This window comes from Ananas comosus, linkage group 13 (assembly GCF_001540865.1).
Source record: "Ananas comosus cultivar F153 linkage group 13, ASM154086v1, whole genome shotgun sequence".
NCBI classification, from domain to species: domain Eukaryota; kingdom Viridiplantae; phylum Streptophyta; class Magnoliopsida; order Poales; family Bromeliaceae; genus Ananas; species Ananas comosus.
Window position 1 is genome coordinate 7,778,516 of NC_033633.1, and position 23,779 is coordinate 7,802,294.

At 39.0% G+C, this 23,779-nt stretch overlaps 1 protein-coding gene across 7 annotated transcripts in view; it reads left to right on the forward strand.

Moving 5' to 3' along the window:
• Positions 1 to 22,076, forward strand: part of LOC109719548 — a 45,071-nt gene extending 22,995 nt beyond the window's left edge. For 2 of the 7 annotated variants that reach the window (XM_020246296.1, XM_020246295.1), the window contains exons 5-7: positions 4,716 to 4,832; positions 11,903 to 11,954; positions 21,189 to 22,076. In XM_020246296.1, the coding sequence (XP_020101885.1) occupies positions 4,716 to 4,832; positions 11,903 to 11,954; positions 21,189 to 21,730 (711 nt within the window). In that variant the 3' untranslated portion in view covers positions 21,731 to 22,076. The other 5 variants (XM_020246299.1, XM_020246301.1, XM_020246302.1 and 2 more) reach the window with 5 other exon arrangements.

Sequence of the window (23,779 nt, forward strand, 5' to 3'; positions counted from 1 at the left end):
TATAATGAACATCTAACTATGCCTCAATCTGCAATAATGCATACATAAACTTTAATCATAGTAAATAACTACAAGTCTACTACATGATGCTTCAACAATAATGATATGCCATACTTAATCACACAGGTGAGGATCCGCTCACTCACCCAACTCACAATCTAACATACCGGGGAGGATTCGCTCACTCGCCCGACTCACTATCTAAACACTTCGGGGAGGATCCGCTCACTCGCCCGACTCGCACAAATACCACAACCCAATCTGAATCTCACAGGTGAGGATCAGCTCACTCACCTGACTCACATGGGGAGGATCAGCTCACTCGCCCAAGATTGTCTGCGGGGCCCAAAAAGGCTAACCCCTCGGGACCCAAAAAGGCTATCCCTATCGTGTGACAACTCCGGAGTACACTGCTTGTGTGGGGCGACCACTCCAAGCTTCGAACAGACATATGAGTATGATCATATCCCCATCATTGAGGATACCCTACACTCTAGACAACCACACTTGGGTACTAGTTCACTTCTAAGTTCAACATGCAATGAGAGTTTTCATCTATACTCTAAGTTCATCAATGCTACTCGTTCTTATATTCAATGTTTACTAGATGCCACTCATTATCATCTAAGTGTTCTTTATACACTCTTAGCACTAACTCCCTAGGTTGTCATTGTCCTAGGTTCATATCCACATTCATACATACGTTATGTCATATAGGGTGAAACTATATTATTCCAACTCATGCACACTAGGTTCAAGTGTTAAATCCACAACTACACTACCATAGCATGCAATGATATGTACAATCGCATTTAACACCCTATAAGGCTATATTACAATATGAAATTGATCGACAATAGAACTCAGACATAAAGAGCAGTTCGACCGCTTCGGGATGGCACTCCCCCACCTTTAGGTGATGCCACGAGCCTACGATTCCGATTTCGCGATTTTAGGAAGCTTTCGCCGCGAGCTGCGGCAATCTGTACCTCAACAAGCTTTTTTCTTCAATATCTTCGCAACCGCTCGATGAATCAACGAACCGTCTTCGCCAACACGTCAGAATACCTAGCAATTAGGTTTGCGACCCATCAAATTAGATCAAAACCCTAGATTTCCCAAAACCCCATTTTGGAGCCCTAGGTTTCAGCTAGGTAAAAATCCACCACTCTAGCCTTGGATTTAAGCATAATCCATCTAATTAGCATCCTAGGATTCCAAAAATACCATTTATAAGATATTTAGACCAACCATTAAAGATCTACCATTAAAGGGGTAGCAAGCTTACCTCCAAAGCAAGCTCCAATGGTGGAGAGGAAGAAGAAGATGCTAACCCCTCTCTTGATCTTGTTCTCCACCAAATCCACCTCCAAGATCCACCCTTGTAGAGAGAGAGAGGTCTACTTGGTTGCAAATGTGAGGGAGAAGGAGAGAAATGAGCTCAAACACACCTCTATACCCTTTGCACAATTGCACAAAGGTCCCTCAACAATATAAGTCACACACAGCCCAAACTGGGCCATTTTCGGGTGCTGGGACCGGTCTCTGGACTTGAGGGACCGGTCCCCGAATGTCCAGAAAAACAGTATTCCAGACTTAGCCAAATTTTCAGCTTTTTCAGCTTTCGGGGTCCGTTTTCGCTCCGTTTTCGCCCGTTTGACCTCCGATTCGTTTCAAATCGAACCGAGACTCTCCAAACATGTTTTCGAGCATGTTTTCATCATTTTGTCATCCACGCTAATGCCGGATTTAACTCATGGCCCAACATAGCCTTTCGGGTTCCGTTTCCGCGCCTACGCGCACCGAATCGCCCGAATGCTCCCGAACTTCACCGAACTTCACCGGAACCATTCTAATGGCTCACTAACCAAATGTACACCGTAACTTCATGATTTTAGAAGTCCGGTACCTTACACTTTTGATGTTAAATTGGTAACACAACTCCAGATTTCAGATATTCGCATCTTTTCGATTCTATTTCGCTCCGATAAATGCTAAAACCTTTCTAACTTTTTTAAACTCATTTTAAACTCTTCCAACCTTGTTGGAACGCTAAATGGAACTTGTTCAACCAGTTTTCTCGGCACTTTAACCCAATTTGGGTAAAGTCCAATACTCTCTACCGAGTTTCGGTATGTTACAGGTGGGACCCATCCTTTTTTTTTTCTCTCTCTCTCACTCTCTCTCCTCTCTGTCACTCTCTCTCTCTCTTTTACTTTTTTTATTTCTTTTTCTCTCTCCCCATCGCGCTAAAATAGCTACTAAAATTATGAAGGTTGATTAAATTTTTAAATAAAGTTATTAGAATACTTTAACTCTACAAATACTGAAAGCTAAAAATATTAATAAAAAAATAGCTTTTATAATATATAAAGGATATATAAGTTTGTTTTATATTTTTCATTATAAATTTTTTCAATTTTAAAATTTTAAAAATTATATATATTAATTAACTGAAATATTATCTACACGCCGCGAAGCGCGGGTCCTGTACTAGTTCATAGTTAAAATCTGATACATATGTGCATTCATGCATCACTGTTTCATTCTTTTCCCTCCTATTTTGAGTCAACCATTTAACCATATTATATTGATTCTTCCTCTCAAGATACGAAATTAAATCAAGTAGGAGGAAATTATTAATAATAAGAGTCTGGCACTCAAACTCAGAATCTTCTACTTTGATACTCTGTGAAATAATATGAAACGATCGTTATTCTCTAAAACTCAAGCAAATAGAAAACGATGTTGATAAAATTTAGCAATAATTGCTTATATACTGCTCAAAATTTCGAAAATATCTAATTTATCTTTTTTTTTTTCTGTTCCTGATATACCCCTCATATGTTCTTCTGTTATTTAAAAATGCCCCTGCAGTTACCACCCATTAAGTTTTCTCGAGTTAAACGAGAATTAAATGTCTACCAGTGTTAAAAAAATCAAAATATCTCTTTCGCCTTTAACTTAAGGACAAATAAAAAAAGTTGGTGATAGTAGAGGAATATATTTGAAAAGACAAAAAATCAAAATACTTTTTTGTCCCTAACTGAATGACAAATAAGAAAATTTGGTGATGATAGAAGGGTATACTTGAAAGGATTCACAAAAATAACGGCTATTGCTAATCATTTGCTAACAGAATTTAACTCTAGAAACATATATGAAATAACTCGGAACGTAAAGAGTATTTTTAGTATTAACCTTTTGAAAGAGATAAATTAGAAGGTCGGAAATTTTTCAGGAGTATATAAGCAATTGCCCTTAAAATTTATATTCAATACTTTTAACACTTCAAATAGTTCATCATAGTGAAGAACCACTGCACTATGCAATAGTTCATAGGCTATTGGATGCCTCTTTAACCAATTTTTTATTTCAATTTTCAATTTAGTTTGAAAGAGAGAACCTTTTTTTGTACATCCATGCAGAAATATTCTTATAATTACTAAAATATATTTATAATATTTAGGATAATTATTTTAAATTATTATAACACATAATTAGATGACCTAACAGGTATGATTGCTATATTATATATAGTAATTAAATAACAAGTATAATAAATAATAAAACATATTTTTAATAGAAATTTTAATAAGAGCCTTGAGTTTTTATTTTCCAGGTAAAATATCTGGAAAACGGAAACTCCACTTCTCAATAAAAGTAATTTCTTCAAAAATTCTTTAACGACAAACGTTCACCTGAACTGAAAATGATTTTTGATTTCATTTTACAAGGAACTAAACAGCCCCTTAGTTTTTATGAGGGCATGCAGGAGATGATTAGTACATACGATACGGTTGATATTTGTTGGCTTAATTTTTATAAAGGTGCATACAGGTCCCCGCAAACATGGTGAATTATAGATATATCCCTACAAAGTTCAACTTTCATAAGTTATCCCTACAAAAGTCCTAATGTATTCAGATATGTCCCTTTGGTTAGCACCCGTTAGAGAACTGTTTATTTTTAACAGTAGGTTTGTAAAATGACATTTTTGCCCTCACAAATATGTCCCTCTAAAAGCTCCAGCTGGTATATGTTTGGAAAAATGCCCTCACAAATGTCCTTTTCCCCCTTTCTCTTCCTTTTTGGGCTGCCAGAGCGGGGGGCGGCGCAGAGTTTGTCAGAGTTGCGGCCGACGAGAATGAGGCTGAGGCCTGCAGCGACGAGGCGGAGGGCGAAGGTGCAGCCGATTCAAAGAAAGAGGAGGAAACGGAAAAGGAAGAAGGAGGAGAAAAGGAGGAGGAAAAGGAGGATACGAAGAAGGAGAAGAGGAAGAGGAAGAATGGTAAAATTATCAATTTACCTTATTAATTAACCGTGGTTAAGTATTTTAATTGTGGTTAACTAAATTTCTTTAACGGATCCTAACGGCAAGGATATATCTAAATACATTAGGACTTTTGCACGAATAACTTATGAAAGTTGAACTTTGCAGGGATATCTGTAATTCACTATGTTTGCGGGGACCTATATGCAATTAACCCTTTTGTAAATAGACAGTTGTGTTTTTTGAGACTTTGAGTAGAGCTGTTTGAAGAACCACTAACATTTTTCTATTGCTACATGTTTTCATATATTTATAAAATTATACGTGTTCAAAAAAATATTCTGAAAAATAATTGAAATATTATCTCCCCGCGGCATCGCGCGGGCCCTTACCTAGTATTGTCATAATTAACAAGGTCTCCTCTTTTGGTTCGTGCCTACAGATAGAGTTGCCACAGCCTCCAGTTGGTGAAGGAAGATCATACTGTGCTCTTTGTAAGGACTTGAGGCCCTCTCTTGACTGGTCTCCAGAAAATGGTTGGGCAATACCTATATCAAAGGTATTACCTTCGTTTTTCTTTCTATGTTGGTATTGCATTTTCTTATCATTATTAAAAAATCATTTTGCTGATAAAATCACCATCACTTTTCTGTCCTTTTAGCTAAACTCTGTTTGCTTCCTACTATTCATTGGTGATTTTTGTGCTTATAAACCTATCACAGAACAATATCTGTTCTGTCCATCATTAGTAATTTTTTTTTTAAATTTTTTAAATGCTTGATTATACATTTGGCTTTTGTAACAAAATTTAAGGGCCTATTTCTGCTGTTTATATGTTGTTACTTCTGACTTTCCTATCTGTAGTGGTTCTTCTTGAGGAGAGTGGATGAGTTGTGTTCGTAAGGCTTGAGAAGGATTGTAATACAAAGCATTGCCCTTCTCTTGAATTTACCCTAATAAAGATAAATGCTGTTGTGTGTACACCAATAATAGGGTTGAGGATCTATATTGCAAGTTTGTTGAGAGATTAGGAAAGATAGTTTTCTCGAATCAGGGTTGCAGCAGATCCTACTCTCAGATAGCAGGTTGTGGCTCAACCTAGCTGGACAGTTCAGTAGATTAGTCTCTAGATATCCAGACCCTGGTGATTTTCTTCTTGCCTCTCATGCCAACTTCTAGCTTTCTACACTATACAATTCTGAGACAAAACATAGTCTAACACCTGGCGAAAATATTAGTTTAAGCTGAAGTGAAATTCTTTTTGATGTAATGTTATATATACTCGGGATGAACTAAATTTTGCTTCTTGACAACTTATGTTGTGCTGTAGAAGGTGGTCCTGGTGTTATGCACTGTTAGCCACTATTTCCTTGAGCCTAGTTACGTGTCATGCCCCGGGGCCCCTTTAAAGTTTACGGACCAGCGGAAAGTGCCCAATTTTTTTTTTTTTTTTTTTTTTAAACCTTGTCCCAAGGGATGATAGACCCGCTACAAATATAGAGAATCCATTGTCCCTGTGGACAGAGTCTCCCCTGTATTTGCACGGCGTCGCATACAGTACAAGTTACAACCACATTCATCCGCAACACACGTTCACAATTACATTCACCACACATAATAGGTATATCATTAGCAACCCACATCTATCAGTTGAAAGTGTTTCCCACCCGAAAATTCATTTTGAAAAACTAAAGTCACAGAAAGCTTAAAACCTTTTTGAAAACTGTTTTCCACACGGAACCTTTTATTTCTTTTGAAAACAAGCTACCACGAGGGGTAGAAAACTATTTTAAAAACTGTTTCCTAAATTCATATAATGTTCACAAACCAGTTGTATTTGATATCTCAAATCATGCCATAGACCAAGTAAAACTAGAGTAAAATCGAATAACCTGAATAGAGATAAACTGGACCACATGCTGTCTAAATTATTATTCAATAAAAGGATAAGTTTAAAACCGATATGCAATCAGGCCGGGGACTCTAACTGTCGCTAGGTACGTGCCTTACGCCTCGTCCCGACTCGGTCCATCAAGATCACCTGAAATGGGGGGAGGGGGGGAGGTGTGTTGAGAAACTAACAAGGGTCTTCCAGTGGGTACCGCAAGTCGACGAGGGTGAGTCCAACCACTGGCAACCAAAAGTATAGCTATGAAAGGTAATACAATAGCAATGCCAAATAAGGAACAAGATATATATGCAACTACCGCTACTGTAAATAACATGCATCAACCGGATGATCAGTCCAAAGTACCCAATCCAGAATTCGCCGTGTCGGTTTAAAGACCTCAGACAAATACCATGCCTCTCTAAATAGCATATAATCCTAGCATAAGCTCTTGGGCTCACGGGTCGAAAGTCTCACCACTTCTCCGAAAAAGAACACCATTGCGGTGGCCAAATCGTTGGTGTACGTAAAATGCGTATGAGCAATGGCGATCGATGCAAATATAATCAATAGCCGTTGGCAAAAAGCCAACAATCAACCCCCTCATGGTATACCGACCGAATAGGTCATCAAACAACGAGAATCATAGAACCGACTAATTAGGTCACAATGGATGTCACAAATCCACGGATACAGTAAATAACCGCTCTACTTCTAGATCATGATAAATGAATGTAATGTAACTGAGTAGAGTAGCATGCAATGTAGTCATATGGTGCCAGGCTAAACAATCATAAGTAATGCAAGGAATATAGAGAGAGAAGGAGGGAATGTGTCATGCCCCGAGCCCCGCCTATTTGGTCGGATTTGGGCACGCCAACAGACCGCCGAACGGACAGAGTCTCCCCTGTACGTCTTAGGTGTCGCAATCAAAACAATATAAGAGGTTCCAACCAGAAACAGTATTCAACATACAGATTGTATAAGGAAGTATTAAAAACATAAACAACTAAGTTATTACATACATTCAACCCACTTGCATTTTTACATCACATTTTCTTTTACATTTGACTTCCAAATACAATCAAGATTTATTACAAATTGTATTCAAGTTTGTTTCTCTCATTTCTAACCCCTAAGCTAAGTCACTTCGGGTACCGCTATCTCTGGTCTCGGGGTAGGGCGCTATTTACGGAGCTACGCCTTTTTCTCGCCCCGCCGCGCCGCTCACGTGTGAACCTGTACCCCCAAAAACAACACTAGGGTGAGAACTATTGTCCATAGTTCCCAGTGGATACAGCCACCCAAGGAAAAAGCTCAACCCACCAGGTCCAAGGAGGCACTGCAACATGTTAGTCCAACAATATCCACAGATATATATATAATCATATGATTTATGCAACTAACATCATCATGTTCATGCCTCACGATATGCGATATGAAAATCATGCAATTCTATGCAACTATGCAACCAATCAGTAGATCTATTGATTCTACGTTCAATTATGCTAATCTTAGCTCATGTCATTTAGCTTTAAGGTTTCTACTACCTTAGGTTCACAATTCGAGTCCACTTTCTACTAAGGTTTCCACTTCCTTAGCTCTTGCTATTCACACTTGCTTTTAAGGTTTCTACTACCTTATCCAAGCTATCCACCCGACTCGGCCTCGAGTCAATCATCTGCGGACTACCGCGCACTGGCTGCTCAACAGCCCACCGCACTCCATGATTTAGCCACCTGGCGGCGAAATTGTCGCACGCGCCAACACTGGCTCAAGTCACCTAGCGGCATAATTCACAAACCGGCTTAACCATCTGGCGGCGAAATCGTCGCACACGCCAAACAATGGTTCAAGCCTCCGGGTGGTGAACTCTGCGCACACACCCTATTTCCTCCCTTGGTATCAACCTCGGCGGCGAAATTGTCGCACACGCCCTAGCCTTGATACCAAGGTCATCACAAGTTCTGGGATTCCGGAATCCATTTCCACATCTCAAGGGTCCGTCTCCAACCCTATACTTTTGAGTGTCGACCTACCTAGGCTCGACCCACAACATCCTAGTGGCTACTACCACTATTGTTCACAACCTAGGTTCAATGCCATTCTAGGTTCACTACATATCATAACCTAGGTTCCAACACTCTAGGTTCTATATCATCTCTACCTAGATCTCAGCTTCTAGGTTTACTTGTGCAACCTATGTTTACTAACACTAGGTTCAATGCCACTCATATCCAACCTATGTTCATGTCACTAGGTTCAATATCATTCATGTCCAACCTACGTCTATTAACGCTAGGTTGAATGCCACTCGATCTAGTACATTTCACAATGTCAACATGCATTCGTTTAGTACTCGCATTATATCCTCATGCATTCTCCTAGCTTTAACCACATGTGCCCAGCTAGCATTTCTACAACATGCTCATCATGCATTCATCTAGCATTTTCCTGAATGTATCAACATGCATATCTCAATGGTAGGTAATAAACATCAAGCATAATAAGATTCATGCGTCTATATTATCTTATGCAACCCACCACTACACATGGATGCATCAATAGTAAACATCAATCCGCTTCGACATGGAAGCGAGCAGGACATTTCGATGAGCATAACCCACCTCAAATCGCTTTCCGATTGCTTATAGTCACTTGCAATCGGCCTCCCGTGGACCCGTTGTCCGGTTTGGCCCAATCTTGCAATTGATCACTAACCGCGTGTCGATTTGTGGCCTCGGATTTTAAAGGTCTTCAGCTAGCTGCCGCGATGCTGGGAATCCAATTTCGTGATTTTTGGACGCCGCCTCGGCCCTCCAGGCGGAAACGAAGCTCAAACTATTCTTTTTCCCAATATCTTCACATAGGCTCGACGGATCGCCAAACCGACTTCGCCAATGCGTCAGAAAACCTAGCAATTAGGTTTACATAGGTTTAATTTAGATCAAACCCCATCTATTCACAAAACCCCATTTTTGGAGCCCTAGATGCCACTAGTGCAAAATCCATCATTTAACTTCATGAATCATGCATTATCCATCTATTTAGCATCCTAAGGGTTCAACTAAAACCATTCACAAGGTATTTAAACCTAGCGCTAAGCATTCACCATTAGAGCACAAGAAGCTTACCTCTGTAAGCTTTCTCCCAATGGTGAGGAAGAAGAAGATGAGGATAAAGCTTCTCCTCCAAGCTTCCTTCTTTTCCAATCCTTCTCCTTGCCTTCCTCCTTGAAGAGAGAGAGAGAGAGAAAGACACCTTAGAGAGAGAGAGAGGGAGTGTTTTAGGGTGTTTAGAATATAAGGGAGTGAGAGAGGAATGAGAGAAACCCATCTCATATAACCCCTACTTGCCAAAATTGCATAAAACCCCCTCCACTTGCCCAATAGTGCACTGCCCGCACTGGGCATTTTCGGGCTACGGGGACCGGTCCTTGGCCAGAGGGACCGGACCCCGTAGTTCCAGACTGCCCAGTGAATTAAGGACTTAGGCAATTTTCAGCAGTTTTCAGCTTTAGCCCGTTTCTTCTCCGTTTTCGCTCGTTTTCGCTCCGTGGGTCTCCGATTCACTTCTAATCGTACCGAGACCCCCAATACATATTTTCGAGCGTGTTCAAACCATCTTTTCACCTACGCTTCGCCGGATTTCGGTCAAAGTCCAATATAGCTTTTCGGGTTCCGTTTTCGTGCCCGACGCGTACCGAAAACATCCAAACGGTCCCGAACTTCACCGGAATCATTCAACAGGCTTTCCAAACTAACATACACCGTAACTTCATGATTATAGAAGTTCGGTATGTTACAGAACGTCACCGAGTGTGCACCACTAGAGTGACTTGGAATCGAAGTACCCACCTGTACCACTGTCGCGCCCGTCTCCTGAGATGCGTGAGAACCTACAAGGGCTCTACCGGATCAGAGACCAACCCACTGACTCAAAATGCAATACTCACAATCCTGGTAATTTACCACGGAATCGGTTTCCTAAAAAACCGATCTTCGTAACTCGCTGGAAGTCCTAAAAATCACACCGGGACGTCATTGGGACCCACGAAGTGTCCCGAAAGACACCAACTCATGTCATGAGTCACCCGCTGCCTCGAAACACACCATTTTGGGTGTCCTAGCAGCAACCACAAGATCTCACGTTGAAACGATTATCGTCGAATAATCGTTCCGATCCGGGTTCTCAGAAGTGTCAATTTCGACATCGGGACCCTCCGCCGCACACCCGTCATCTCTGAATACTTGAGACGACGTAGGTGACCAGCCAACAAGGCTCAACGGCAAAACCCAGGGTATTCCAACAGCGTCGGATGAAATCCGAATTGAAACTGCGTTCTGTCGTCGAATTTCGCTGAAAAGCGCACCGAGACCGATATTCGTTCTCTGCGAAAGGTTTCGAACCTTGGATGATCAGTCCAGAGGTCACCTTCCACACATACATGCTGCCCACAGCAGCCACAAGGTGACAAATTGCATAAAAGCCCTTATTAGTATTCACAATTACAATAATCTATGCAAAACAAGGAATTTTAGGGCTTTGTACCGCTAATCGAGTACTTTCGAGATCAGCCGAGACACTAGCTGACAGGTTTCAACGAGGCGGAGACCGTGCTCGCTATTCGGAGCACCGCGGATCGCTGTGGAATGCGCGGGAGCAAGCCGAAGTTCTGCGAACAATGCACACCGGGAGCGACAAGGCCGAAACCGACCGTCGAGACCTCGCCAAAGACAAACCAGGTGAGCATTGTGATCAGCACTGTCCAGGGTTCATTGTGTTCACCTCCGAAGGTGTCAGAGCAGCCTCTGGTCGCCAGAACAGTGAAAGCCACATGAAAGAATTCCTAATCAAGCTTGCTGTGAGCAACTGGGCTCCGGTTGGCTACCGGCGGGTCGGCGGCGTGTGCGCCGGCGGCAGGAGGGTGCGGCCGACTGGGAAGGGTCAGGGGGCGCACCAGCTGGCGGCGGCGGCGGCGGCGCTGGCATAATCCAAGCTCGCACGGGTTAGGGCTCGGCTTGGCCTTCTTCTCCGATCGCGGCGATGGTTGAGGCAGCCAAGGGGGTGGTGCGAGGTTCCGGCTTGGCCTTCTTCTCCGGTCGCGGCGATGGTTGAGGCGGCCAAGGGGGTGGTGCGAGGTTCCACTTGGACTGAGAGGAATGGAGGGTGATGGCGGCTGGCGGTTGGGTGCAGTTGCTCGAGCACTAGGCAGCTCCAAAAAGGCTGCAGTCACGCCGGAGGCCCTCCAGGGCGGCAGCGGCCGATGGGGAGCTTTGCCGGGGGGTCCTTCAAATTTTATTATTTTATGCTCAAACTCCACCAACACGCGTAAATTGTGCAGTAGCCCCGCCCCAATGAGTTTCGCATGAATCGATACAGAAAATGCCGCACTTTTTTCAAAAATACCCTGAAACCTAGATTTTCTCTCTGCTTTTCGCTTTAATTCGTGCATTTACCGCGTAGAATCAGGAAACGGACCTTATCACGACTTCCAGCACTACCGGACGGACCTTGAGGGTGGGAATTTTGTTGCATTAAAAACCATTTCGGTTTGCGAAATAGCTTTTTTCCAGAGTTTTGTTGAATATAACTTGGTTTTTCATAAACTTTGAAAATTACAGTTTATACAGTCATGGAAATTTTATCTATGAAGTATCATCTTATTTTCTCTTATAGAATGATACTTGTATATCTAAGCATCATAATTGCTAATCTTGTGTTGTGAATGATTGTAACAGGAACATGAGGGTTGCCAATATTCTGTTCGTTTGGTTCATACGCATAATCAAGGTAATAATGGTCATGTGAACACTTTGCTCTACTTCATTTCATGCAAAATTAGTTCTTATGAGTGAAATGTAGACTTTAAGCGACAAATGCAATAGATTCGTAAAGACAATCTTATCGTTCTTCTTGTCAAATTTTGATAGAAACAACTACTTTTGTCTTGCATTTTTTTGATCCAAGAATCTCAATTATTTTCTGCTAACAGATTGTTCATCTGTATTACCACTGCACAACCAGATTTTCAATGTATTTACAGTACTAACTGGAAGACGAATTTCAGCAAATTATGGAACAGGATACATAATAGGATTAGTGTCATGCCCCGAGCCCCTTTTTGAGAACATGGGGGAAGCTTATTTGGAAACCTACTGGGAGCATGCACAGATTTGCCACAAACATAAGTCCACCGCAGCGCTTATACTTGCATCGCGTCAGTACAAGGCAACCAACCCTAATTTAATAATACATTAAATACAATAGTGGAATCAAAGAGTACATAAACTCAACCAAAGTCTTACAAATCTTTTAGTACATCACTTAGATTCTTTTGTGATTCAACATAAGGTAACGACTCACCAACTAGGTTTATTACAATTCTTTGCTCATATGCACCTAAGTTCACAACTTCCTTGAGGATTGTCTAGGTGGCACTAAACTAACCTCGAACCTCATGCAACGTCCGGAACCTCCCCGCCCAAGTCACGTGCAATGGAAAGGGGGTGAGAAACACAAAAATGTTTCCCAGTGGGTACAGGAAGCCGCACCTACTGATCAACAAGATAGATAACAAAGTAGATAGTAGCATTTCAGAGAAACAATAAAGCATGATAAACTGAATGACATATGCTACTGTAACAAGAGTTAATCAATGAAGTATCTCAAAGTGAGTGTGCCATGCATCAAGCGAATAGATAGCTCGTCAAGTGTTGTGTCCAATCCATGCCCGTTGTTACATAGGACCTTGGGCTCCTGCCCTCATGCTCAAGCCAGCTGTCATGTAACATAATGGGCGTGTCCTGGGCTCATGGGTCAGCTCCCGACTGGTTTTTCCTAGCAGAACATCCTCAGTCCATGTGATGTCGTTGATTAGACCTCTGTGCCGGTGTTCGTGAATGCACAGTGAACGATGGCATGCTAGATGCTCAAGGCCTCAACTCAATCCAATGCTCAAAAGAAATTTTTAATAGTCAAGGAGAGCTGCTGCAGAGTATTATGAAACCATATAGTTTCTATGTGTACAAGCATCACCGAGAGCCTCATAATTGGCTTCTATGCCTTACTACTAAAGTTTCAAATGGATAAGCAATGACAAATGCATAGTATTAAGAGAATATGCTATCATCTCAATCATGAATAATATGCTAGTAAAGAAAATATCCAAGCAACTATGAATTACGGGGAATGGATAAAAGGAAAACCAAGTAAATACAACTATACCAACTTCGAATCAAAGCACCCACCCCCATATTTAGAACCTCTAAGCACTCAAGTCCAAAATAGGGTTCAATTACTTCCAAGTCCTTTCCATCTCTACTTAATTATTTTTAATACAACATTAATAATGATATGTATCCACTTTTGAAGTTAAATTTATTGTTAGAAGAGAAACTATGAATGTCATGTACGTGTGATTTTCTAGATGAGAAACTATAAATTTACTGTTAACAAATCTGCGATTAATCGATATAATCTCACTAAACAAGTTATCTTTGCACGTGCAGTTTCTAGACAAATCCACCAGTGCCTAAATCAGTCAAATCTGAGCTATAACGGAAAAGTTATAGCAGATTTATGTTTCAGTCTCTGAACAAGTTTTTAGAGTTATAGATAGTCCCTGAACAATCAGTGGTTTTGCATGTTGGTTCCAGACCCGTTAAATCCAGTTGTAAGACAGCTTATGTTGTCCTCACCTGGTACCCGAGTTGAAAATTGGTCCTTAGAATCCCAATTAAGCAATTTCTTCATTAGGTAGGCTTAGCTAGGTCCACTTTTCTTTAATCAATCAATTTATTATCTTAATTTACTTAATTATTTATTTCGAAGAATCAACTATTCAGAGTTTATCATAATCTAAATCAAAGTATAACTCCGATTGAAATTCCTTCTTTCGAACCGGACCAACCCAAAATTTTATGGTGAGACTCATTCTTCTATTGCTACATGAAAAGCTCCAACAAGAATATGTGTCACTTTTTTTCCTACACATTCAATGAAGAAGACAAAATAGAGGAGTAACACATTATTTTTATTATTATTGTTATTTATTTTTAATTGAACAAACCTCAATACAAACCCGCTGAGAGGAGTCACGCTGCCTTGATGCTCCCTGCAGCAACAAAGAGCAATTATTTTCTCCTCAGCCACAAGTATGACGTGCCCTAATTGCTCTATATGGGGTTTTATATGTGTATATATATATACAATTAGTTAAGTTCTATTCATTTTGGACAATTCCCTAAACCCATTAAGTCTTAATTAAAGCCGGTCATGTGTGAATCCCCACATACACCAATCAGATCATTGCTTTAGTTCTCCTCATAATAATAGGCCCGGCCTTTAGACAGACCATGGTCTATTATTATTTGAGTGAGGTTAGAATTCTGATCCAAGTAATGAATAGACTAATATAGGCAGACTCGCTGAGTGCACCATGAGTATTATTATTTTTCCTTCTATGGAATACCACCCAAATTGACGATTCTAAACAAAATAATTGATTCTAGATCATAACTTGAAAATTTTTATAAAAGCAATGAACTGGGTATTATAATTAAAAAAATAAAAAAAGACAAAAAAGACAAAAAAAAAAAACAACATTACAAGAAAAGATGGAAATTTGTAAAAGCAAATAATATCAAACTTCTAATGCATTGTTATTTTATAAATTTTTATTGGCAATTGGTGATAGTGGGTTTGATATTTTTATTTTCTTTTTTTCTGGAGCCTGGAGGGAATCTTGAAATTACTTGTCTGTGAAATGCTTAATTGTGTTTGTTTTTCGAGTGACTGGATGTCTGGAACCATCTGTTTGTTGCATTGTGTGATTGGAGCATGATCATTTTGCTACTAAACTAAGGCCTTGTTTGGTCGTGCGAAAAAAGCTTTCTCAACACCATATTGTTTTGTGGCTGCACGTCTTGTTGTGGCGCGCGACCGCACGGCCAAACAGGCACTAAGGTTCTTTGGCACATTGACAAAGAGTGAATGTTTGACATAATTCAAGAATAAAATCACAGTACTTGTTTGTTAGTTATTTCTCTCTCTCTCTTATTTAGTACTTGTTTGTTAGTTATTTCTCTCTCTCTCTCTCTTATTTGGATCTCTTCTAAGTTAAAGGTTTTAGGGCTATACTTTTCTAGTAAATTTGTTCTTTGTTAGACAGTTTCTTGTTGCTAGGACTTTTTTTTTTGCAAATAATCTTATATAATTTTTAATTTGATGAAATGATCTATTGTATATTTTATTTGGGCAAATAAAACCTTTTTTTTCTCTCGTAAGTTGTAAGACGGTGGATCATTTGTTGCTTTCATAGTAGAGTAACTATACACGGTGAATCATTCACTACCTTTGAAAAATGGTGAATCATTCTCTGCATTTCTGTAAAGGATTGTTTGTGGGTTGTTTGTGCAGGATGTTGGAATTTTTTTAGGGTTGTTTTAGGAAATGCGGTGAATCCTTCACCGCTTTTAAGACGTGAGAGAAATGATGAAACCATTTTCTTTTTAAAGATGAGATACGGAAAACAATTTACCATATTTCTACTTTTCACATTTACGTGGCATTGATGTGGCGACGACAGGGTAATATACCGAAATAAAATTTTGGAGATGTTATATACCCAAATAAAAATTTCATAAGGTTTTTTTTTTCCCAGAAAAATCCCTGTTGCTACTTTCGTTTTTGAATCCACTTGTATACCTTCTTGGGCTTTGGAAGTAGCTTGGTGCTACAAACTTGATCTTGCTGATACATGTCATGCCCTGAGTCCTACCAATTGGACATACTCAGGCACGTGCAACAAACCCGCCGGACGGGCAAGTTTTCTCTACCCGCATGAAGCGGAACATACACTACCTGTAACACATACATATGTATACATAGAGTATTAGTGTACAACTATTAAATTAAACCACTACAAGTTTAAACTCTTTAAAATTTATGACACTTAGGGCTTGTTTGGGGATCATTGAAAAAAAAGAGTTTCATTTTACAACGTACTTGATACATTGAAAAACTCTATTAAAAAAATACTCTGTTTTGGGTGTTTGGATTGTCTTAAAAAAAACACTCTATTATTATTGTTATATAAAAATAAATTGAGAAAAGTTGCATTAAGCAAAACTAAGCTTTTCCATTTGTTGATCAAAGCATAGAGAAAAGCATAATTCATTTGTAAATTATATCAAATTTAGAAAAATTGCCATAAATAAATCTAAAATATATAATTAAATAATATAATTAAATCATATTAATGAGAAGAATTGCCGCACAACAAAACCTATTGATGATTGAATTGTAAAGTTACAACAACTTAGAAAGTCGACATAAAAATACATAATTTTACAAAATCTTTTATAAAACGAAAACTAAATCTAGATCATTAAAAAAATGAGATATGTGAGATATTCATGAGACTCGATTTTGCTCCAAATTTTAGTTTGGATAACAAATTTGAAACAAATTATGCAAAATGGTTAGTACCTAAATTGCTGAATTCAAAAATTTCATCAAATTTCACTAAAATATATCACCTAAAAAACCCTACCACTCGGGAGAATCATCAGGGCAGATCCTCCTTCGGGAGGCACAGCGGGGTGAGCACCGCCAACACCATTGCCTACTCTTTTGTCGTCACGGCTCACCGCTGCAGGAGGATGTCCTAGGCTCGGGGCCTATCCTACTTCACGAACTCTCCCACTCTGATGTTGTTATTGTGATGGGTTTGGAGAGGAAGGGGGAGGAGGAAGAAGAAGAAAAATAAGGATGCGAGGATGAGGGGAAAGCGTGATGGGTTTGGAGAGGAGGGGGAGGAGGAGGGAAACAGAGAGAGAATGGGGAGGGTGAGGAGAAAGTAGAACCATAGTTAGTTAATTCAGATACGGTAAAAGTTCGGTACAGATAAAATACGAATAAAATTCTTTTCTTGATTTTTAAATTTGTTGAAAAATATGGTTTAAAAATCGGATTCGTCAATAATTCGTATACGCTATTTATACAAGAATTTTACGTTTATCATTTAAAAATTCGGAATAAAAATTCGTCTATTAAATTAAAATTTTTCTTTAGATTAATGCTATTATCATAAATATTTATAATTCTTATAAATATAAAAATAAAATTATATATAAAATTATATATATATATATATATATATGAGTCCTGCTGGGATAGTATCGATAGCACCAAGCACTTGGTGCTATCGAGTTTTCCGATGTTAGATTTAACCCTTTGACTATTTTTATCCGTTAGATTATACTATTCAACTAACAACTCACTCAACCCTAGGGGGCCCACATCATTCTAACCGTTCATTTCTTCATCCAAGGGCGGAAAACCTAATAGCACCAACAACTTGGTGCTATTGATAGTATTCTAGCCTAGTTCTCTCTCTCTCTCTCTCTCTCTCTCTCTCTCTATATATATATATATATATACAAACACAAAGGGGGAGTAAGAGGTCCACCGTGGACCTTTCACTCCCCACGATCCACGAGGCTGAGTGCAGCCTCGTGGACCGTGCTTTTTCCCAACGCGGTGAGCTGCGATTTTCTTCTTCCTTGCCCCTCCTCTTTTCTTCTTTGCTCGTTCCCTCTCCATGTTTTCTTCAAAATAGAACAAGCAAAGTTGCTCGATTGCTCAGGAGGAAGTGCACGGATCTGCGGAGCAGCGGTTCGCGCGACACCGGTCCGAGAAATTTCATCTTTTCGTGGCCGCCCAATCCAAATTTTCTTGAGAAATTTCATCTTTCCACCGCTGCTCAATCCGAATTTTTTGGAATATAATCGGCAAAACCGTTTTGATTGCGAATACTTTGAGCAAGGAAAAAAAACATGTTTTATTCTGATTTTTTGGAAAAAATTCGTAAACGGAGCGCTTTATACGCTTGGATGATTACGCTTGGATGATTGTTAGGGAATAATTCGCGTATTATACACGAATTAACTAACTAAGAGTAGAACATGAAAAAGGCGAGAAAGGGGCGAGCTTTCGTGCACGACAAATGGAGAATAAATTTACGGAGCATAGACCTCTATTTTTTTCCCCAATACCCATAATACCTATTTTACTCCGTAAAATTTTTATTTTGTTGGACCATCCAAACATAGCAACTAAAAAACAAATAGAGGTTTCTAAAATTCAGAGTAAGTTGGTTTATTACGTTTATTACCCTATATCATGGGTTTCCCAAATAGCCCCTTAGTACTTTCTAAAATATTACGAGTCTTTTTTTGTTCGCACAAAAGGGTACACTCTAGACCACTCACTCAGTCTAACTATTCCGTGACGACCTTTGTTGCGGTCTCGCGCCTCACCAACAGTAATAGATTTGAAAAGGGTAAACAACAAAAATGTGAGAACTTTAGATGAGTTCTCAGTGGGTGCAACTGCCGAAAGTGGCGCTCTACACATTCGGTCTAAAGGAGGCATTAGTAACAAGCAATACTAAGCAACAACTATTACTACAATAGGAATGCAAATAAGCAAGAAATGCCTACAATGCCTCAACATATACAATATGCCACAATCATTTTATTATGCCATCGGTCTATACTCATGACTCAACTACATGCTCAACTGTAACCAATTTATTAATTTGGTTTCTTTTCTTTTTCACCTCATGGAGAGTCGAGAAATATCGAACTTCTCTCCAGTTGGTAGATACTTCGGGTAGAGGGAGATCGGACTTTTCCAAGTGTGGCATTGGGAGTCAAGATGATTGGACTTCTCCTTCTATGACACTTTCGGAAGGGGCAACATGTTTCCTCATTCACCCCAAGTTTCTGACTTTTGGTGTTATCCATGTTATTCAATTGCCATTTTTGTGTTCTCTCGTTCAAGTTTACTCCAGAGTTCAAACGTCACTATATTCACACCTTAGGTTTCAAACTAGGTTAGATGCCACACTTGTTTCCTATGTTTCGAGGTTCACATAATACTTACATGCATGTTACACAGTGTCCTTTTTTATCATACAATGTGTTAGAAACCTCATTTTTCGTAGGCTAATGCTCATGAGCTATCTTGACCTACTAGATCCCTTAACATGCAACTATACATTTTAGTTTACATATTACTCATATTATATGCATGCAACCAAAGGAAACTTTAGACAAAAGGACGATCAAATTCATTTCGCTGACATTCCTTGCCTTCTTCTTGATCTTCTCTAATGGGTGATCCATGATTTCCTTAGAACCTCAAGAAAATCCTAAAAATAGTTCTAACAAAGTTAGAATCTCAAAATCCCTCATTTGGAAAAACCTCTAGACAAAATCCTAAAGATACCAACTAACCTCTCCACCTCCTAGCATGAGAAAAATGGGTTAAGAGAGTTCTTCACCCTTCTAGAGCTTCTTCTTGATGCTCTTGACCTTCCCCAAGCTCCTAAGGAGATGGATCTCTAAGCTCCAACAATGAGAAAAACTAGGGCCCTGTTCTAGAGAGAGAAAGGAGGAAAAGAGAGGGAGTGAAAAGGAAAATAAAGTGAGGGATTAGGGTTTGGCTGTGAAAAGCCTATATATGGGAGTGCTACAATAGCACCTAAACCCCCCAACGATCCAAATTTACAACCAACAGATTCTCAGCCTTTATGCCAGGTTTCGGGCGCCGACTAACCTCACGTAGCTGCGCCCGATTGATAATCCGGACGCCAGCTCAGTCTCTCTCCAAACATTATTTGGGCGCACGCAGGGAAAATTAGGTGTCTATTTATTTAACAGGCCGCACGATCCCTGCTCTCAGGTTGAGCGTCTGAAAGCCATTCGGACGCTCACGGAAGACTATCCGAAAGATGTTCCGGGTGCCCGTAGGAACATTCTGATGGCCAAATCCTCGACTCCTGCGCGCACCCGAACTTTCACGTTGGGAATCCTAAAGATAGTTCGAATCAAAGTTTTAAGTGTCCATTGGCACGTGCCGTATCCACCATGCCATACCGTGCCAACAAGATACCGACACGATACAGACCCCGTGCCGATGGCACAGCTCAAAACCCTCTATTCTTTAAATTAGTAAGTAATTTTCTCAATAAAATTCAAAAGATGTGATAAAAAGATATAATAAATAGTTAAAATATTTTGTTGCTAAAGAAAATAAATATTTCATGCTATTATGTGTCGGCACACAAGAATTTTTTTGACCGGCACACACCGTGCTGGCAAGTTTCCGACACGACCCCGTGCCATGACACTTAAATCCTTGGTCCGAATGCCCTCTTTGAGGTATCAAAACATTTTCAGGCGCCTGAATCCCTGTTTTGGGCGTCCGAAAAGGCTAAAACTCAGATTTTGCTTCTATTCAGGATTCCGTTTCGATCCGAATTGATTTCAGTTCGATCCAAACTCGGTCTGAGCTTTTCAAAACCCACTTTAATCAAGTCTAATATGACCTAATCCGCACCTTATCAATTTAGCAAAGTTCAGTGCATTACAATAAGAGGTGGGGGAAATATTTTCCAATACTTGTTCTGCTTTCATAAGTCGTGGTCGAAAGTACAAAGGCAAATCAGCTTCAGAGTTCAATAAGTCAAAGAATGGTCGTAATACATGGTCAGATTTTCATAATCAATATATCTCATGCAAAGATGTAGACTACGATATTTTGATTAGTGTAAATTAACAGTCATTTTATATGATAAACTATTGCATTGTTGATCTCTTCAGATGTGGTTTGTGTTTTATTGATGATATATATATGTATATATAATCATCTAACTATACATCAAGTTCTTATTCCATACGCCTTTCTGACTTGCTTGGAAAGGGATATTGTAAAATCTTACTTCTGATTGATGCCATGCATTGTTTCAAAGAGTCATGCTCTTTTGTGTGTTACTTCTTCACTAATAATCTAATTGTAGAAGATTCAAATGCAGAAAGATATTCCATGTGCCTTTCTGATTTGCTTGGGAAGGGATATTGTAAAATCTTACTGAGTTACTTCTGATTGATACGATGCATTGTTTCAAAGAGTTATGCTCTTTTGTGTGTTACTTCTTCACTAATAATCTTATTGTAGAAGATTCAAATGCAGAAAGAATTAACATGAGTACCGACTTGGAATCCAATGATGCTATGGAGGGAATACATAACTGCTTGTACGAATCCAGTCTGAGTGGCAATGTAAAAGATTCATCTGACACGGAAGCAATGCTTAATGGTTTATATGATATATCCTGTTTGCGTGATGAAGTAACAAGTTCACCTGACGTGCTGATAGAGAATGGAAAGCTGAACTCCTTTAGCAAAGCATCTAGTTCAAGTGATGAGGTGAAAAATTCAGCGACCATGTTGATGAACAGTGAAAGCATATACAGGTCCAGCAGATACCCACTTCGTTACTTTGATTCTTTTGATAATATATGGACCGACAAGCAGATCTATCTGACTTCAATAAGGCATCCTGACACTCTAGAGGCTTCCATTTTCGAACTGGAGGAGCTTGCTGTTAAAATCAGATGGCTTAAAGGTCTTTTAAAATTTGGGCTTCAGTGGTCAAATGCGATGGTACCTTCCTGGAGGTTTGTGGAGAACTACAATCGAACAGATATGACTTCATAACATATCCTCAGTTTCATCTTCTGATATCTAACTGCAAAGGTTTGCATCTACCTTATTCCCTTTATGCGCAGTCGCCACTTCATGGTTAGTTTAGTGAGTTCACTAATGTAATCTAAGTCATTTTCTATTAGCAAATCATTTTGGTTGTAGGTGCATGAACTTAGTATTGTTGAATATGTGGTGGAATAAAAAAAATATCAAGGCGTTATTGCAGATCTCTTGGACCCTACTCTTTTTTAATGAAGGGTCTACAATGACACATTTATCTATGGATCAACAGGCCACTGTTTCATCCTTGAATATGCCTCTCTTGCTTTTATAATTTGAAGAAACTTCAATTTTTCAAGTTGTCCTCAGGATCCTCAAAAAGCATTTTTACTCTGATTTATTTTCAATACATGTGGTTCCTTCCAAATGATCTATATGTCTAGGTGATCTATTTTCCACTGATATATACATCCTCGGATCCTTCCTTATTTACAAGAAATCCACAAGTATAATTTAGAGTTGTATTATTGTGATCCTCGCTAATGCTGTAGATGTCTCCTTTTCCATTTGGTGCTTTTGTTTCCCGCCCATGCCAATAAACTAGAAGCCTACTTCCACTCGATTTGCTAATAGACATTGCAGCCTCCGTCCACCAAACAGGGCATTGGTTTATCTGATGCTGTTTCTATAGGCCGGAAGGTGAACCAATGCTCCTGCAGTTGGCTGATTCTGCTTCTGTCATTCAGAAGGTCAACCAATGCAGTCCTGCAATAAATGCAACATTTCAGAGCCTTTAGATGCTGAAAATATGAGGGCAGATGTCCTTCCATTTTGTTTATTTTTCCATAGAGCTGTATCCTCTGCTGTGAAATTAGGGAAACTAGAGATTTTGTTTCACCTGCAACGCAGAGTCTATAACTATGCTGTCTAGGGGGAATTCTTTAGGTACAATGTGATGGCAGAAATGATCTATGAGAACAGGATGGCTACTGGCAAGCACAGGTTGATGGCAGAAATGATTTATGAAAAAAGGATGGCTACTGACAATATGCCTAACTCTTAGAAGGTGTACCCAACGTTGTCGCATCCAACCATAAGACCCAAATGACCCAAATGGCGTTGTGAATATGCTGCTGATGTATTTAGGTGTTATTGAAGCTTCAACGCCAAGTCCTCATTAAATCTTGGACTTGAAGGCATTTGACGTTAACATTGAAGTTGGCCAACCTCTTATTCTTTTTGTAAGAATAATATTCATATATATGTGCCATGGAAAAAAGAAAAAAGTGCCCAAAATAAAGTTTTCAAATCATGATCGCATCAGGGAAACAAAGCCGGTATGATCAAACATTGCTGAATCCATGCATTAAAGACCTTAAGATCATGCTTTGTGTTCACAATGCTAAATTGAAATCAAATCTACATGAGAAAGCGAAGAGATCGACCTTTCTAAGGTCTTAGTATAGTTTATAGTAGGATATGTACTTGCTTGTCGTATCATGTAGCTGCGCATATGCTCTTTGTTTTGTTCTGGGATAATAACGAGTATTGGAACAAATTTTTCTATCTTGAGATAGTTTATTATTCCGTGATAGTCAGAAATAAAAGTATAATAGTATTTGGTTCGTAATGTTGTTATCCTTCTGAATAAGTGAAAGTGCATTTGTTTAATTTTATAGAATAATAGAAAGTAGTAAAAAAAAAAAAAAAAAAAGAAGATTGAATTTGATTTTGAATATGTACTTGGTTTTAAAAAAAAACCTATTATAATATTTAATAAAAATATTTTATTATAAAAATACTTTTTCTTTTTCAAATTCTACTGAAGCGTAAATTTAATAAAAATAATTTATCATAATCGTTAAGTATAATTTATTATAATTTTTAAGTATAAAAAATATGCAGTAATTAATATAGTATAATTAATAATTATTATTATATAATTTACTCTTTGTAATATGTAAATATTATGTCTACATAATTTACTTTTAAGTCAATTTATAATCTTTAGAATTAACCTTGGAAATAACACTATTTCATTAAAATGGTGGAATGGATTAT